The sequence below is a fragment of the Petaurus breviceps genome, unplaced genomic scaffold, assembly GCF_028583685.1.
Source record: "Petaurus breviceps papuanus isolate PSGF00001 unplaced genomic scaffold, PetGlider_PUasm1.0 229, whole genome shotgun sequence".
NCBI lineage: Eukaryota > Metazoa > Chordata > Mammalia > Diprotodontia > Petauridae > Petaurus > Petaurus breviceps.
Genome location: NW_027185903.1, coordinates 22840500 through 22859622, shown reverse-complemented (window position 1 = coordinate 22859622; position 19123 = coordinate 22840500). Strand labels below are relative to the sequence as shown.

The following is a 19123-nucleotide window of genomic DNA, read 5'->3' as shown; positions in this document are numbered from 1 at the left end:
TAGATTTTAATTCAGGAAGAAGAATCTTCCTGATTCTGGTCTGACACTCTATCTACTGCACCACCTAACTTCCTTCAAGGGTAACCATTAACTATTACAGCTGGACAAATTAGAAGAATGTTTTTAACGCTAATTTTGAGTTACATTTAATCTACTCTAGATTTAAAATCAGTTGGAGGGAGGAGCCAAGGCAGGGACTCACCTGAACTCTCCAAATTTCCCTCCAAATACATTTAAAATAATGCCTCAAAACAAATTCTGGAGCTGCAGAACCCAAACAATTTTTCATCCCAAGAACCAGATATAGAAATTGAAAGAATCCACTGATCATCTCCTGAAGGAGATCCCAAAATGAAAACTCTCAGGAATATTATAGTCAAATTCCAAAGCTTCCAAGTCAAGGAGAAAATATTACATGCAACCAGAAAGAAACAATTCAAATATTGTAGAGTCACAGTCAGAATATCATAAGATTTAGCAGTTTCTATATTAAAGGATGGGAGAGCTTGAAACATGATAATTCCAGAAGGCAAAGGAGCTAGGATTATAACCAAGAATTACCTACTCAGCAAAACTGAGTGTAATCCTTCATGGGAGAAAAATACTTATTCAATGAAATAGAGGACTTTCAAGCATTCCTGTTGAAAAGACCAGAGCTGAATAGATAATTTGACTTTCAAATACAAGACTCCAGAGAAGCATAAAAAGGTAAACAGGAAAGAGAAATCATAAGGGTTCCAATAAGGCTAAACAGTTTACATTCCTGCATGGGAAAATGATACTTGTAACTCCTAAAGACTTTAGGGTAGTTAGAAGTATAAATAGAGGGCATGGATAGAAATTAAATATGATGGGATGATTTATCTAAAAAAATCAAATTAAAGGGTAAGAAAGAGAAATGCACTGCGAGAAGGGGAAAGGGAACCGTAGAATGGGCTAAATTATCTTACATAAAAGAGATGTGAAAACTTTTACAGTGAAAGGGAAGATGAAGAAGGTGGTGGTGGGGGTGAACCCTCATTGGAATTGCCTCAAAGAGGGAATAATATACACGCTCAGTTGGATATAGAAGCCTATCTTATCCTATAGGAAAGTAGGAAGGGAAAAGGATAAGAAAATGAAGGGTAATAGAAGAGAGGGTGTATTGAGGAAGCAAAACACTTTTGAGGATGGACACGTTGAAAGGAGAGAGAGGGAGCAGGATAAACGGGGTGAAAATAGTGTGGAAGGAAATACAGAGTTAGTTAATCATAACTGTGAAAAAATTTTTACAGGAAGTTTCTCTGATAAAGATCTCATTTCTCAAATATATAGGGAACTGGGTCAGATTTATAAAAAAAATAAGAGCAATTCCTCAATTGATAAATGGTCAAAGGATATGAACAGGCAATTTCCAGACAAAGTAATCAAAGGTATCTATAATCATATAAAAATGTTCTCAATCACTATTGATTAAACAAATTCAAGTTAAAACAACTCTGAGCTGCCATAGCATACCTATCAAGTTGACTAATATGATAGAAAAGGAAAATGACAAATGTTAGCATATATGTAGGAAAACTGAGACACTACATTAATATTGGTGAAGTTGTATGCTGATTTAACTATTCTGGAGAGCAATTTGGAACTATGCCCAAAAGGCTATAAAACTATGCATACCATTTGACCAAGCAATACCACTGCTTTTGGAGAGTCCAGTGCATCCTAGAGCCTATACCCCAACTCTGACAGGTCAGAAGGGATGGCTCCACCTAGCTCTATAGAGAACAGCTGGGAAAAGCAGCCTTCTCAAAGCTCTTTAACACCTTCTCCTTTGTATCTCAGAGAGCACAAAAAAGGAATAAGATCTTTATGTAAAAAATATTTATAGCAGCTCTTTTAATGGTGGCAAAGAATGTACATCAATTGGGGGATGGCTGAACAATTTGTTGTACATGATCATGATGGAATACTACAAAAAATGATGAGCAGGATGCTCTCAGAAAAATCTGGAAAGACTTACATGAACTGATACAAAGTAAAATGAACAGAACCAGGAGAACATTGTACATAGCAAAGGCAATATTGTAAGATGATCAACTGCGAATGGCTTATCTCTTCTCAGGAATATGATGATCTAAGATAATTCTGAAGGATTTGTGATGAAAAATGCTACCTATCTCCACAGAAAGAACTGATAGAGTCTGAATGCAGATTGAAGCATATTTTTTCTTTATTTTTATTGGTTGTTTTTGTTGTTGTTTGGGTCTGTATTTTCTTTCCCAATATGACTAATGTGGAAATATGTTTGTATGACTGCACATGTATAACCTATATCAAAATGCTTGCTTTCTTAATAAGGAGGGGGAGGGAGAAAATTTGGAACTCAATTTTTTTAGATGTTAAAAATGGTTTTTACATGTAATTGGAGAAAATATAAAACATTAAATCAAGAAGAAAATCAATTTTAAAAACATCATTCTGATTGTCCAGTTGTAATAGATATTAGTTATGATATCTGAGTGAATTAAAATATGCAGATTTTAATTCAATAAACTAAAAATTGATGATGGATGAATGAATTCAGATTTGAGGCTGAAAGGCTTGGGAGAACTTTTTTCTATAAAAAAAAAAAACTGAGAAAATCGAGGGCATTTTCCTTTTCTTTCATTCTCTTTTCTTTTTGGTGGGATAAAAAGTGTTGGTATCATTATTTGTAGTCTTTAATTAAAATTCCTTGTTCTTCTGTGTGTGTTTCTGCAGATGGCATGGACCTGCTGGCTTTATTACTTCTCCAAGTTCATTGAGCTATTAGACACTGTAAGTATGAAGTCACCCACTTAAGTAAATATTTGATTTCTTTACATGGAAATCATAGATTAGAAGAAAGCTAATACAGTATTGTTTTGGTGCCTCACTTCCCTTTCTTATTAGCCAGACTTTGTATCTTTGATTAGCCTTATTATCTCTCGTTTATTCAAGAGAATTCATGGGGGAAGATACCTGAGATTTCAAAGTGTTTCCCAAACCTTAAAAAATATCTCTCTACACATCAACTCATGCCAAGTCATTAAGTAATAAATACATAGAAACACAACTCTCTCATAACCTATATAACAGTTCTCCTTTACGCCACTGATTTGAGTCCCACACAACCGTCTCAAAACCCTTAAAATAGCTCTCCATTGCTTTGAGTCTTATGATCAAGTTTAGGATATAAACAGATCTGTTCTAGGCTCTTTATAGTTCAGATTTAGAAAGGAATTTGGAACTGTATTTTGAATAGAAAGGACTATTGTTATTTTACCAAAATGGTTGCTGTCAGAGCACAAAGGACCTTCACTCTATATAAGGCACTATAGTATAATGTTAAACTATACCCAAAGAGCCTATCTTTAAAACAAAAACAACCCACCCCCAAAACAAACAAAAACCTATCACAGATTCATAGCATCATCTAAGCACTTTATTTCATACTAAAGTCTATGCCTTATTGGTTCTCCTTTTCATCTTGCTTGTAGGCATGCTAAGTGCTTACAAACTTTGGCGAAAGGATCTGCAGAAATGCTCGGACCAAGCATTCTATTCCTTCTCAATTCTATTGATCCCATTTGAAGAAGTAATGTGTGCTTTTCTTTTCCTTCTATGGAAGTTAGGACAAAAGAATCATTCTGTTCTCTGTTGTTTCTACCTCTAGTTAGTACTAGTAGGAGAACCTCAAGGCCCAAGTCTTTTTAATGGTATTCTCCCTTTAGGAACTATACAACTATGTTTCAAATCTTCACCTCGCCAATTTCTCTATTTCACTATTCAGAGAATGTTAGAGATGGGAGGAATATTAAATATCCTTTAGTCTAACTCCTTCATTTTACAGACTACACGGCGGAGGCTCAGAAAGATAAATTGACTTGTCCAAAGTCACATTCAGTGAGTCCTGGGTGGAGACAGGCCTAGGACCAGAATCCTCTTGACTCCCACCCAGTTCAGTTCTCTTTCCACTGAACCATATTGCTTCCTTATATTTTTGTAAGCATATGTATTTTAGTTTTGTTACTGTTTTGCATGATCTTGGTGCTATGCAGAATGCTGTGCCTGTTATCTCCCAATAATTCTCTCTCTTGCCCTTATTGCTACATATCCTTGTTCCTTTGGGCTGCTCTCTTCTTAGCTAGCTTATACCTGTGGAATTCTGGCTTTGTTTACACTCTTCCTCTTAAGTTTCCTAATAATTTTTCTTTCATACTTTCTCTGCAAACCAATCCACAGATTCTATTTTATAATGCCTTGACTTGGCCATATTTTCTAAGCTACTTCTACTTTGCTTTTGTTTCCCAATTTAACTCTTTGAAGGTTATATATTTTTTTTTCAAAAAAAAAAAACAACTATTATTATGCCTTTATGCAATTTTTTGATGACTGCTAATTGTTTTATTAATCTTTCTTATTTGCTTAAATCTGGATTAAATTAAAGGAAATATAGAATGTTTCTAATCCCAAGAATTAGGGTCAGTCTATTCTGGTCATTATTTCTTTCTTCGCATTTGCCTGGAAAAATCACTCTGATTTCTTTTATTTGTTCCTGCTCCTTCCTCCACCTGCCTATTTGACCAACTCATTCCACTCCTACTTGCCCATTTCTCCTACCTCTAAGACTTTAATTCTCTTGAATTATCTGACTCTTCATAATAAGATGAAGGGGAGATAGCCTCTTTTGTGCTTCTCCTTGTGAAACCATCTTGTTCTGTAAACATTCCAGAAAACTTGATTTTTAAAGCAAATTATATTTGTGTATTGACTAAAAATATTTCGTACTTCCCCTGTGTTTGTGTATACTAAATGAATATTGCATGTATTTTAAATGTGAACTTGATTTTCTTTAAATTATTTCAGATCTTTTTTGTTCTGCGTAAGAAAAATAGCCAAGTTACTTTCCTGCATGTCTTCCATCACACCATCATGCCATGGACCTGGTGGTTTGGAGTCAAATTTGCTGCAGGTAGTTGAGGGAGAATTGGGATCATGTGTTATAATAATAATAAAATTTCCATATGTTATAAAAACAGTAATAATGATAATAGCATTTACATAGCACTTTAAGGTTTTCAAAGTGCCTTTACAAATATTATCTCATTTGATCCTCAAAACAACCTTGGGAACCAGGTGCTAGTATTATCCTCACTTTACGTATGAGGAGACTGAGGCAGAGAGCATCTTGCCCAGGGTCATACATTATAAATTGTCATTGAAATGAAGAAATTAACAAATTCCCTGGGAAGTTAGAGAAGCACTCAAATGAAACTCCTGACTTCATATGTGAGAATTTTATATAACTTTTTCTGTCTTGCCTATTTATTCTTCCCTGGTCTAAAATACAAGATATTTAAGGTTCTTTGGCACATTCTTCCATATGTATTCTTTTTTTTTTTGAGGGGGGAAGGCTGGGCAATTGGGGTTAAGTTACTTGCCCAAGGTCACATGGCTAGTAAGTGTTAAGCATCTTAGGCTGGATTTGAATTCAGGTCCTCTTGATTCCAGGGCTGGTGTTCTATTCACTGTGCCACCTAGCTGCTTCTCCATATGTATTCTTTAGCCAAGGATAATTTGGGTCCTCTTTTTTCAAGTTTCATTTGCTCTATTCCCAGTATGTTCTTTATTGTGAAATGCAAGTCCTCTGTTGGTAGGGATTTTGTTTAAATAATTGAGAGGCAGCATTGCATAGTGGATAGTTAAACCAGTTTTGAGCCCAGATGACATGGATTTAAGTCCTTCCTATGACACATTCTGACTGTATGGCCTTGAACAAGTTCCTTAACTTCTCCATGGAGTTCCTGGCAACCCTGTGAGACTATAAGTTGCAGAAAAAGTGTCACCCTCCATTGATGAGAGCATTTCTTCATTCAGGAATTCACTATTCTGGAATTTCATTGTTGTTGTTGAATTGTTTTCAATAGTGTCCTACTGTTCATGACCCCAGTTGGGATTTTTTTGGCGATAATACTGGAGTGCTTGCCATTTCCTTTTACAATTCATTTTACAGATGAGGAACTGAGGCAAACAGGGTTAAGTGACTTGCCCAGGGTTACACAGCTAGTAAGTGTCTGAAGCTAGATTTGAACTCAGGTCTCCCTGACTTCAGGTCAGGCACTCTATCCACTTTACCACCTAACTGTTCCTCCTATATTGGAAAGTTAATGTCAATTTCAGTGTTAATATACCTTACTTGTATCTAGATTTCTTCCTATCAACCTTTATTAAACATACCCAATAATATTCCCATTAAAGGACCTGTATAAAATCTACTTGCATTCTCATGCTACTACTCACAGTACTGAAGGATCCTCTGAACATATACTTTAAAAATTTAAAAAAAAATTGGTAGTTCATGGTGTTTTGGTTTAGTTCTTTAGAATTCACATAATTGATGAACTATGGAATTAATCTGTCTTTTAAATTACTTAAGGGCAAGGGTCTTTAAATCTTTTCCAACTCTTAGATTAATTGCTTGAACTGACTTTAAGAGAAAGGCAGCATGGTATAGGGGGAAGAGCACTCTCCACTGAGGTTAGATACAAGTCCTAAGGAGTTGCATGTTGTGCTTAATAAATATTTATTGAGTGAAGGGATTTTACATAATATGACTTGAATAGTTTGTATTAAATTATATTTGGGGCCCACAAAGAGAACTTAGAGAATTTATCCTTTTTCTGATATAGAAATCAATTTCTACTGATTCTTTTTTTTTAAAAGAATCTTTCATTCAAGGACTCAAAGAAGCAATGCAGTCCAGATTCTATTACCATGTTAAATTTATAATGTACTTAATAAAAACATGGAGTATGTATAACAGAGATTTATGTACAATCCTCTTTTTCTGGTCTTTGCATATGCAAATGTTTGTGTTTCTAGATGTTCATCAGGTTCATAATGAAAAAAAAAAAGGAAACTCAAATTAAAAAAACTAAATCTTCCTCCTCATGGTACAAAATATTCTGAGGATCTTTTCCCATATCTGTTGATATCTGTTCCTCAAGTTTAAGAATCTTCAGGCTGATGGAATGAAGAATTTCTCATATAGTGAAACGATTGCAGGGAAAAACTTTTTGGAGATTCCGGATCCGAATCCAGGGAACTCACAACATAGGGAAAACCCTGTGGTTCAGGAGATAAGAGGACTAGGAAGAAAAATGTGGCAGAAGGAGGAAAATCCCAGAGCTGGCAGAGCACTGCTGTGACTTCAGACTTGCTTTGGAATTCCCTGCATACCAGGAGACATGTCAGCAATTGAAATTCCTCAAGTTGGCAACTCTCCAGGGAGAATTTTTCCAGAGGAAACAGAGCTGATTTTGTAACCTAGTTCATGAAATAGATTTCAGGTTATAGTCAGATTTCTCAACTTATCTATTTCATTTTACTTTGATTTAAGAACGTTTATTAAGAACCTGCCATTTGCAACACAGTGTACTAGACCCAGGAAGAGAGAGACAAGCCAATGAACATGACAACAGGTCCCTTTTTTGAGGCATTGATAGTCTAAATAGGGGAGAGAGAGAGAATGTATTTGGAAATAATTGTTATACAAGGTACAATGTGCAAATACAAACACAAGGAATACACAAGCAGTCCCTATTAGAGATCCATAAAGAGAGATCATTGCTCTCTGTGCCATCTTTTCCTGCCTTGTCTTGTTTCTATTTACTGTTAAAGGTATGGAAAATATTCTTACTGAGTTCTAAGTCATCTTTATAGCTCTTTGTTTGTCATGTATTAAAAGTCATTGACCTTTTGAGGGCTAAAAGTCTGTAGTACAATGCCTTAGAAAGTATGATAGCCTTTCAATAAATATTAAATCGAATCCCATAAAACACAGTCTTTTTTAGAAGAATTCTATCTAGTCTTGGCCACTAGCAATACTTTACAAGAGGCTTTCAAGGCCATAAAGTAAGGAACAGCCAGATGTCTGAATCCTTAACATGAGATTAAGTTACTTAAACTTACCCTTGTTTTATGTTTTCTTTACATCCATATTTCATAACTACATATTTGTTGCTGTCATTGTTTGGTTATTTCACTCGTGTCTGACTCTTCATGATCCCAGTTGGGGTTTTCTGGACAAAGGCACTGCAGTGGTTTGCCTTTTCCTTTCCAGCTCATTTTGCAGATGAGGAAACTGAGGCAAATGGGGCTTTTTGACTTGCCCAGGGTCACACAGCTAGTAAGTGTCTGAGGTCAGATTTGAATTCATGAAAATGAGTCTTCCTGACTCCAGGCCCAGTGCTCTATCCACTGTGCCATCTAGCTAGCCCAGCTCTTGATTTACTATGCAGATAATTAAAATTTAAACATTACAACAAAAAAGGATAGGAGGGACTTGAGAATTTCTTTCCATCCCATTTTGTGCCCACTCATGCTACAAATCTTCATCTGTATTGTTTCTGAGGAAGAATTCATAAGAATGTTGAGAATTTAGAACTGGAAAGGATTTTAGAGGCCATCTGGTCCAACACTCACTTTAAAGCTGAAGAAACAGAAGCTCCTGAAAGTCATTAGATCATAGAGTTAGTGCTAGAAAGGACCTTAGAAACCATTTATATTAATTTTTAAATACAGCAGTTTTATTGACATAATACACTATATTCTGGAATCCCTTAAACAAATGGCCTCTCCTACTTTGGAAAGTTTCTGTCATACCATATCCTTTGTATTTGTGCATTTTTGAAGCAGCTGGTGCAGTGGATAGATCACTGCATCTGGAGTCAGAAAGAACTGAGTCCAAATCCAGCCTCATATACTTACCAGCTAAGTGACCCTGAGCAAGTCACTTGATCTCTGTCTAGCTCAATTGCCTCATCTGTAAAATGGGGATATAAAAACAGCTCCTAACCCTCCCCCAGGGTAATATGAGAAAATATTTGTAAAGCACTTTGCAAACCTCACAGTACTATATGAATGCTGGCTATTATTATTTTCTTGGCATCTTAGTTTGGTCTTCCATGTAAAGTTCTTTGAAATGCTCTGTGCATGGAATATCTATTCGGTGCCATCCAAGGCAGCAATACCTTTAGAAGTATTTCCAACATGTAGGCCTAACCTTCCTTACCTGCAATGAAACCTGGACCAGGTCTTTTAATACATTCCAGCCCAGCTAATATTTACCTACTATTTTATTCCCTGGCTGACTTTTGAACTTCCTTATGCAATAGTATTAGCATGGTTCTTCTCCTTGTGTTTTCTTTCATTTAAATGGGTGTATGCTTAACAGATATCTACAGATAATTTTGACATTGACTCTGTATAAATCCAAGTCAAGAGAAGGAGAATGGCAAGAGTTGCATAGCTTTTCAGGTGATAAAACATTATGTGTTGTGTATTTACAAAGTTTAATTCATTTAGATATTTAAATACTTTGGGAGGCCTTTTATCAGAGAAAGGAAAACAATTTCAGAGAAAAGTAATCCTTATCAGGAAAGCCTTGCAAAAGCAGGTACAGCATTATACCTAAACCATCAAAGATGAATTGTGTAAATATCTTAAAGTTCTCCAGAGAAGTTTTGCTGCTATCCTGGTATATCTGCATAAGTTTATTTTCCAGAAGGTTGCACAAAATGTGGAGAATAAAAGCTAAAAATTATAATAGTAAGGGTTCCATATATGATAAAAATCTCATTTTAGGTACCTATAAGTAGGCACATTAAAATATTTGAAAGAGAATATTATCATGACAAGAGAATTAACCATATACCCTGGTACTCTGTTTTTTAGATTCTGACTTGCTATGTCATTGATACTAGGATCTGTACCCTGGAACCCTTTCCTTAGTGAGAGTATCAGAATTTCATGACATAGTAGGTAGGGTTATAATGATGGCCCTGTGCTAATGGCCAAGGAAATATCTTCCCATCATAGAATCATGAAGCTCAAATAAATATCTAGAGTGTATTAACTATGGAAGAGCCTTTGTGAACCAAGACAGAAATCATCAAAAATGTATTGTGTCTTATAGCTCTCCAGAAAAAAAAAATTGCTGCTATCCTGGTATATCTGTTTAAAATTATTTTTCATAAGGTTAAGCAAAATGTGAATAATAAAAGCTAAAAGTGATAATAAGGGTTCCATATGTAATAAAACTTCATTAATTCTGACTCCAGTGGGGAGTCTGGGGGGACAGAGGCTAACCAAAATTGAATTTTACTATGCTTATAAAGAAAGAGTTTGCTAAAGCAAATAGTATCAATAAGATTAGAGGAGGAAAATGAAATTGCTTGAGAGAACAAATTATTTTAGGCACCTCCTCAGCACTTTGTGAGCATGTGTTTATATATAATTATTATGCTGAGTATGAATCTTATATATTCATCTGATCTCTATGAAGTAACATTTTATGAATCTTATATATTCATCTGATCTCTATGAAGTAACATTTTGTTAATCTAATTGAACTTCATATATATATATATATATATTTATAATTATTTATATCCTGATTATTAAACTACTGTGTTAAAAAAAAAACCAAATGGGAAAATATGGTAAATAGAGTTTTTGGATTTGGCCTTGAATTAAAATCCCATGTTTGGCACTGGTTGGCTTTGTGACCTTGGGGAAGTCACCTAACCAATCAATGCCCACAAAATTTCCCAGGACTAATTTCCTAAGTCAGGGGTACTTGATAGAGAGAGTCCTCACATTAGGGGTCCTCCCAAGCTATCACCTATGAGGTAACACTCCACAAAAGTCTTACTCCACCCTTAGAGGGTACCCTGGCACCTTGAGGGCTATTTCACAGTCTGATAGTTCCTACCAAGCTTTTGGAAGGTCTTTAGGTATAAATCTGCCGTCTATGTTCTAAGCTGCAAGAGGTTTAGCACCAAGGGTTGTACACCAGGTGATCACATTTTGTGGCCATTGCAATTCATGAAGATAATATAATCTTTCTCCTGAACTTCAGCTGGGTGTCTCATTAGCATATCAAACTCAGTATGTCTAATATGAAACTTACCGTCTTCTTCCATACACCTTTTCCTCCATCAAATTTCCCAATTTCTAATGAAGGCATCATTGTCCTTCTACTCTCAGATTTGTAACCTTGGAGTTATTCTTTCCTTTCACCACCCATATCCAATCAATTACCAACTCTTATAGATGCCAGTTCCACAACATTTCTGAAATTGCTTTGGGCCCTTATCATCTCTAGCATTGATTATTGCAAAAATAATTTGGATTAGCCTCCTGCTTCCAATCTCTACCCTATCCAATTAATATTCCATGAAGTTCCCAAAATAACCATGCTAAGGTATAAGTCTGACCACAGTACACATCTGCTTAAAAAATCTTTAGGGGCACCCTATTGCCTCTGAGATTAAATACAAACTTCTTAGCCTAACATTTAAGGCCCATTACCACCATCGTTTAATGTAAGTCCCTCTCAGGCACTGTATATTTCATTCAAACTGACCTCAAAATTTCCAGAATTTAAAATTCCATTTCACAGCCTCTTTGCTTTGTATAATCCATTCCCCATGCCTGGCTTGTATTTCCTTCTCACCTCTGCTTCTTAGATCAGGATATCTTAACCTATGGTCCATGAACTTGTTTTAAAAACTATTTTGATAATTGCATTTCAATATAGTTGGTTTTCTTTATAATCCTATGTATTATATTTTATCCATTTAAAAACATTACTCTGAGAAGGTATTCATAAGACTTCCCCAGACTCAACGGAGTCCATGACACAAAAATGGTTAATATTCCCTATCTTAGGATTTAACTAGAAGCCTTACCTGATTTCCCCCAATTTTTAGCACTCTCTCCTTCCTCAAATATTTTGTAGTTGCTTATCTGTTTACTACTTGTTTTTCACATTGGAAAGTAAGTTCCTTGAGGGCAGGGACATTTTTGGGGGTTTTGGTTTTGTCTTTGCATCTCTAGAACATAACTCAGTGTTTTGCACATAGGAGCTACTAAACTACATCATTGGAAAAATAATTCAATAGATGAAAGTATAGATCTTTGGATTGTTAGAAGGTTTAAAGCATTGTTTTCTTCTAAAATTTTGTAATTTTAATTTTTTCTAGATCAAATTGGATTTCTCCAGTAATTGGAAATTTTTGAAGATTTATTATATTAATGAATTAAAAGAGCTATCCTTTGGAAAAAAGAAAATATTTTTACTAAAATATTTTAGAGCAACAAAACTTATTTTCTCTTACAAGAAAGAAAAATATGTTACCTATTGTCATGTCCCTGGTAGAAGGAGTAGCCTTTTTTAATGTTTGCCTGTCAGTGCTACAGATTATCGTGTTACTTTGAAAAGCATTGTGGGTAGAATAAATAAATTAAAAAAAGAATATTCTGATTTACAACAATTATAAATGGAGTTCATCTTGTATTTGAAGTAAACAGCCATTGGAAGTAAGAGCCTCATATAAACAATTTGTATTTGCTAAAGTTGTCAAGGGTTTTGCCAATCTTGTGAATTGTTCATATTTTTGTCTAATGTGTTAAGTTTATAGATTCAGCAAATTTGAGTTCTCATTTGACATTTTCTTCCAATTAAAAATCAAGGAATAATGACATTAAAAATCTTCAGTCATATAAATCCATCTCTTAGACAACCAATGACAATGCTACGTTTTGCAGGTGGTTTGGGAACATTCCATGCCTTGTTGAATACAGCTGTCCATGTAGTCATGTATACCTACTATGGATTGTGTGCACTGGGACCAGCCTACCAGAAATATCTGTGGTGGAAAAAATACTTGACAACACTACAGCTTGTGAGTAACTCCCCTCCCCTTCACAAAAAGTGGATTTTAAACCCGACAAGTGGAAATCAGTCCATTTCTATGTAAATTATATTCCCAACTAAATAGTCCACAGAGGAAACAAATAACTTCATCATTGTACATTGTGTAGTTAATCTTTTGATATAATTTTAGTTTTATCAGGAACCTAGCTGAAAACAATTGAGTGTATTTATAAAATAGTAAGTGCTAATTATAAAATCTTAAACCAGAATAATGTGTGTACCATCCCAGCTGTTTCATTTATAGTTAAATCAAATAGATATATTTGAATAATTAGCATGAATCAGCCTAATGGGATCTATTATGACTATAATACTAAACTGAAAGAGAAAAGATTCACATGCTTGGTTTAAACTCTCTATAGCTTATCCCACAATATTGGGTGAATTATTTAATTTTTAAGTAATTAAAAACTATTAACCTTCCTTCCTTCCTCTTCCCCACCATTCCCAACCTCAATATGTATAAACTTCCATATTTCTTTAACACCAGAGGATTATTGTAAGAACCAAAAAACAAATTTCAGAAAGGTGATAAATCAATGTTCTTTAAAAAATTGTTTTCTGATCACAATTCATAATTACCCTCTAATCAAATGAGTAGCCAACATACAGCTAAAAATCTGTCTAGCAGGAATACCTCTTCAATATCTAAGTTTGAATTCTGTGTCATATAAATTCCTAAAAAAATGTGACATGTAGCTATGCTGCCTTTAGAAGTATTATTTAAGGCTTAAGCAGAGTATTAGATTAAATATTTTTGTATCAGCATCCTACTCTGTCCAGCAAATTGACCTCACATTCTACCAAAGCTGAAGAAGAAAACATGGATTTAGAGTTGTATAGCTTGATTTGACATTTAAAAAGGGAACTTCTAGTTACTGCTAACATGAATTGGGTGCCCAGAATATGCTATGCAACCTATAAAACAAATTTAGCATATATTCCCTGTCTTAAGGTGGAAGAATTAAATTTTGATTCAGGACTTGTGCCATGGCAAGATTTTAATATGTGCCTAGAGACAGCTACCCTTGAATATACCCAGAAGGGCCTACTCTCTGCAGCATGGTGTTGTGGCAAGAAAAAAAAAAAACACAAAACTGTACCTAGAGTCAGGAAGATCTAGCTTGAAATGCTGCCCCTGACATTTAACTAGCATTGTTACCATGGTCAAGTCACTTAATCTCCCTGAGCCTCAGTTTCCCTGTCTGTAAAATGAAAGGGTTGGGTTATATTGCCTCTGAGGTCCCTTCCAGATCTACATCTGTGATCCTAACATCCTGTGAACTGAGGCCAGCAAAAATACACCTTTGAAGAGCCTACTCTGAAGACTTAGAACAGTAGGGCAAAGGCAAGCCATTTTTGCATAGAACAACAGTACACAAACTCTTTTTAAGCTTGTAGCACAGTATTAATTGAGAGATTTATATCTGTGCATGTAATTGTAAGTTGCATGAAAATAGAAGTTCAGTCTAATGCCTGAGTCACACATGCCTATGTAATTGAAAGTGGATCTTCCATATCATTTGGGGGTATAGCTGACAAAAATTTGGGGCATACTCTTGAAGAACTCCTGGGCTTAGTGTGTGTGGGAAGATGCTAGAGACTTCAAGGTCAGGGGTGCTCTTAGCCCATTTTGCAAAGAGAACCCCTACACATTTAGGCTGTTGTTCAGTTGTGTCGAACTCTTCATGGCCCCATTTGGGGTTTTTGTGGTACAGATACTGGTGTGGTTTGCCATTTCCTTCTTCAGCTCATTTTACAGATGAGGAAACTGAGGCAAACACAGTTAAGTGACTTGCCTAGGGTCACATAACTAATAGGTGTCTGAGGCCAGATTTGAACTTAGGTCCTCCTGACTCCTGGGCCTGCTATTCTATCCACTGTGCCACCTAGATACCCCATTTGGGGACACATTTAGGACAACCTGTATTCTCCAAATAAGGTCTTCTCTTGTTACCAGTGTGAACCAGTTCTTTTTCTTTTTCAGAGGGGGGAAGGCAGGACAGTTGGGGTTAAGTGACTTGCCAAAGGTCACACAGCTAGTAAGTGTTAAGTGTCTGAGACTGAATTTGAACGAAGGTCCTCCTGACTCTAGGGCCAGTGCTCTATTTAGTGCTCCACGTAGCTGCCCTGTGTGAACCAGTTCTGAACTTATGTCCATAGCAAAGTAACTCTTGAGGAAGTTACTTTTTAAGAAAATTGCAGAGCCCAGGAGAAGCCAACAGAGGTGGACAAGAGGTATAGGTTGGTTGTACAAGTGGTTAAGAATTAAACTGCTAATTAATTAGAAGAGTTTTTAAATGGCAACAAAATACCTGACTATTTTCCTTGTTCTCTTCTTCAGGTTCAATTTGTTATAGTGACAGTCCACATAGGACAGTCCTTCCTTATGAAGGATTGCAAATACCAATTTCCAGTCTTCCAGTACATCATCATGAGCTATGGGTGCATCTTCCTGTTCCTGTTTGCCCACTTTTGGTATCGTGCTTATACCAAGGGCCAAAGGCTGCCCAAAACTGTGAAAAATGGAGTCTGCAGAAGCAAGAATAACTGAAATCTCATGCTGCCACAGACACTTCAGACTGTTATACTATACTCCTAGACAATCAGGACATGTTTAGATGTGCAGTACATTTTGTATGTTTTTCTTCAAAACCAAGAGCTTGTATTTTTATGATAAGTTATTTGGGTTTCTGATATTTGAGAGGGAAGGTAATATGCAGATTAGAAATTAACCTTGAAGGGTTTTTTTGGACATTTTCAACTGCTATACAGAATCTAAAGGTCTTATTCGATACCTTTCATTACAACGATACAAGGCAGTTGAGGTAGAATACTATTCTAAGAAGTCCAACATGCATGAAAAATATTAAATATTTTGAGCACTGAGAAGAGTTTAAACCAGTAGCCTAGATATAGTTGAAGGTGGGCTGACTTAGGATAATTACTGTTGGCTTCACTAAACACTTCAATGATACTGGAGTTGATTTTCCCATTTAAATATGTAATAGTGGTGAAGATTAAGCAACTTCTTCAGAGTAAGTCTGTCATATTTAAATATAATTTAGAGGTAATTTGCAGTCAGTGGGTCTTTTGGGCAACAGTTTTAGTTTCTACTGACAAAACCTTTCCTCCTAGAATATTAAGAAAAAGATAATAGGGACTGATAGGCTAATAAAAACAACCCATTACAGTTATTTTATCCCTAGGTAGAGTTGAATTGGCCAAGAAGAAAAAGTACTTAAAGTTCATTTGTAATCTTCATTTTGAGTATTTTTATTGGCTCTGTTATGTTTTAGCATGATTCTGCTGTAACTTATCTTCTTACAAGTTTGATCTATGGATTAAAGGTAATTACCTTTCATTATTGGGTTACACAGACTTCAGGGTTCACAGTGATTTTAGGGTGCCAGTTGTGTTCACTATTCAGATATCTTTTGGAGGTGATTTTTTTTAAAGCAATCGGGCTTAAGTAACTTGCTCAAGGTTACACAGCCAGTTATTTTTGTGTGGGTGTTAAGTATCTGAGCCCGGAACCGATCCCAGGTCTCCCGACTCTGGGGCCAGTGCTCTTATTCACTGCACCACCTGGCCACCCCTAAGCAATTGGGGTTAAGTAACTTGCTCAAGGTTACACGGCCAGTTATTTTTGTGTGGGTGTTAAGTATCTGAGCCTGGAACCAATCCCAGGTCTCCCTACTCTGGGGCCAGTGCTCTTACTCACTGAGCCACCTGGCCGCCCCTGGAGGTGATTTTTGATGCAGATGAATACAAATAAAAGGGCAGTGATTATACCTGCTTATTATATATTATATTGTTGTTTTTTTTAAATAAAGGTTATCAGAGAAAAGTGATTATGGAATCATCCAAATGCCAGTGCCACAGAATAATTAATTATCCCTCTCAAAAAAATGTATTAAAAAGAACGGTTTCTGTGGTTGTTAGCCTTAATCTTCTCTGAGATCTTCACAATGTTATGGCACTTTAAAAAGAGTTCTGAAGGAGTAATTCACCTTGAATGTGTTCTGTCTCTTTAAAAGGTCCCCTTTCACTTACATGAGCTGATACAAAGTAATGTACTGTGTACAGAGTAACAGCAATATTGTAAGATGATCAGCTGTGAATGACTTAGCCATTCTCAGCCATACAATGATCCAAGACAATTTTGAAAGACTTATGATGAAAAACACTATCCATCCCCAGAGAAAGAACTGTTTGAATACAGATTGAAGCATACTTTAAAAAAAAAAACTTTATTTTTCTTGAGGGTTTTTTTTTGGTCTGTTTTCTTTCACAACATGACTAATATGGAAATATTTTGCATGACTAGACATGTATAAACTATATAAAATTGCTTGCCTTCTCAATAAGGTGTGTTGGGGAGGGAGGAAGGGAGAGAATTTGAAACTCAGAATTTTAAAAGCAAATTTTAAAGATTGTTTTTACATATAAGTGGGGAAAAATAAAATACTAAGCAAAATTTTTTAAAGGGTCCCCTTTCTAAAAATTCTCATTTTCATAAATGCAAGATAATGTTAGTCAGAGTTAGTTTTAAAATGATGCATCGATGTTTTTGTCAAGGACAAATTGAAATCAGAAAATCCTGAATTTTTCTACTCTTGTTTATATCAAATTTTGAATAATTATTTTACACCTCAAACTGATTTTGGTCCCCAAATAGAAATGCTACCTAGCTAATATGTGACACACAATAAAAATTGGTTTATTGCAAATCTAGTGGATTGTTTAAGACTATTTAGATTGTGGTTTTCCTGTATATCTGTATATTTTCCCCTGTTCCATCCTTTGTTATGGTCCTATGCCTTCATTCTTGCCAAATTCTCAAGTTCCCTTGTTTCAAAATTATGTACAGGGACATGATTCACTTACCATATGAAAATTTAGAGGGGCATGGAAATAGATTAAGGAGAAAGAGGAGTTTACCTTGGATAGGATACAGAGATCAAAGAACCAATCCCTCTCCATCCATCTCAATGTCCATCGTTCACTTGGAGGTCGAAGTTAGGAAATTATAATAAGGGGATGGTGTAGTCTGTGCTCTCAGAGGCCCTAAAGTTCTAAATGGTGAAAAACTGAGACCTTAAGGAAGGCAAAGGTGAAAGAGAAAAGAGTATTGTTTTTCTTACATGCTTTCCCCTGATCTTGTCTCCACTACCTACTTTCTCCTCAATTTGCTTGCATTGTCCTTTCTGTATGATTTATATAGGCATGGAAAGGATGGCAGCTTTAGATGAGAAGAGGAAACTATTTTTTTTAGTCTGATTAGAAATAGATTCAAAATCAAATGAGGAGGAAATTAGAGGAAAAGGAGATTTAAAAAAAATCCTAGATAAGGCTTTCTTCCATTAAAAAAAAAACACAACACTAGTTCACTGTGAATGTTGCTGGATGAGGTGTTTGTCTAGACTTAGGTTGGTAGGGACTGGCTCCAAATCTCTTGAGTCATATAAAGATGTTCTCTCTAGTAGGATGTCTTTAACTTTTCAGTATTTTCTTACCTTTGGCTTTAAACAAGCTTCATTTGTGAGTTTGTTAGCTATTAGTTTTTGCTTAGAATTTGTGAATCCTGGAAGGGACTAAATCTATAAGGTATTTCTAAATTCATAAATTGCTAAATACTATGGACCTTTATTTGCCATTTTACAGTTTTAGTATGTTTTAATTCAATGGACTACATTGTTTGCTCCATGAAATTCTGTCTCTTCCCTGATACTTTACTTCCACTGAATCTTTTATGGGTTGTAAAATACTCTCTGGATAACATGAGAATAAAATTTGAATCTCTGTATATTGTAATAAATTTGAGGTATTATATCACTTTTGTCTGTGCATTTTTCTATTGCCTTTTACCTTATAGCCATTTAGAGGGGAAAGTGTCAAATATTCATTCAGCACCATATCACAAATATCTGTAAAGCACCTCTTGTGTATAAGTCATTTTAAAAAAGCACAATATTGCATATAAATGACTAGATTTTGTGGAGAGATAATAATAATAATAAGACATGGATCCTGACATCTAGGAGTTTATTATGTTGTAGAAGAGTGATAACATACACAAATCATTCTAATGCAAAACAGTGTATACATGTTCTGTGAATGGTACCATAGTAACTGCTATATAGGAGTCCAAAAAGTGTAAATACCCTTACGGCTAGAGTGAGCAGGTAAGGCATCACGAGGAGGCTAGATTTTTAACTAGGCCTTAAAGGATGGTGAGGTATTCATAGAGAGAGGGCAGTGTGGGAGGAAGAAGGTGTGTCAGGGAGTTCATTCTAAATAGAAGAAAGAGAAGACTTACAGAATTTCAGAGCTAGA

General features: G+C 35.5%; 1 protein-coding gene across 2 annotated transcripts in view; it reads left to right on the top strand.

Moving 5' to 3' along the window:
* Positions 1-18622, top strand: part of ELOVL7 (ELOVL fatty acid elongase 7) — a 112341-nt gene extending 93719 nt beyond the window's left edge. For both annotated transcript variants that reach the window (XM_069096370.1, XM_069096371.1), the window contains 4 exons: positions 2743-2799; positions 4870-4975; positions 12616-12752; positions 15129-18622. In XM_069096370.1, the coding sequence (XP_068952471.1) occupies positions 2743-2799; positions 4870-4975; positions 12616-12752; positions 15129-15338 (510 nt within the window). In that variant the 3' untranslated portion in view covers positions 15339-18622. The remainder of the gene's footprint in view (positions 1-2742; positions 2800-4869; positions 4976-12615; positions 12753-15128) is intronic.
* Positions 18623-19123: the final 501 nt, after the last annotated feature.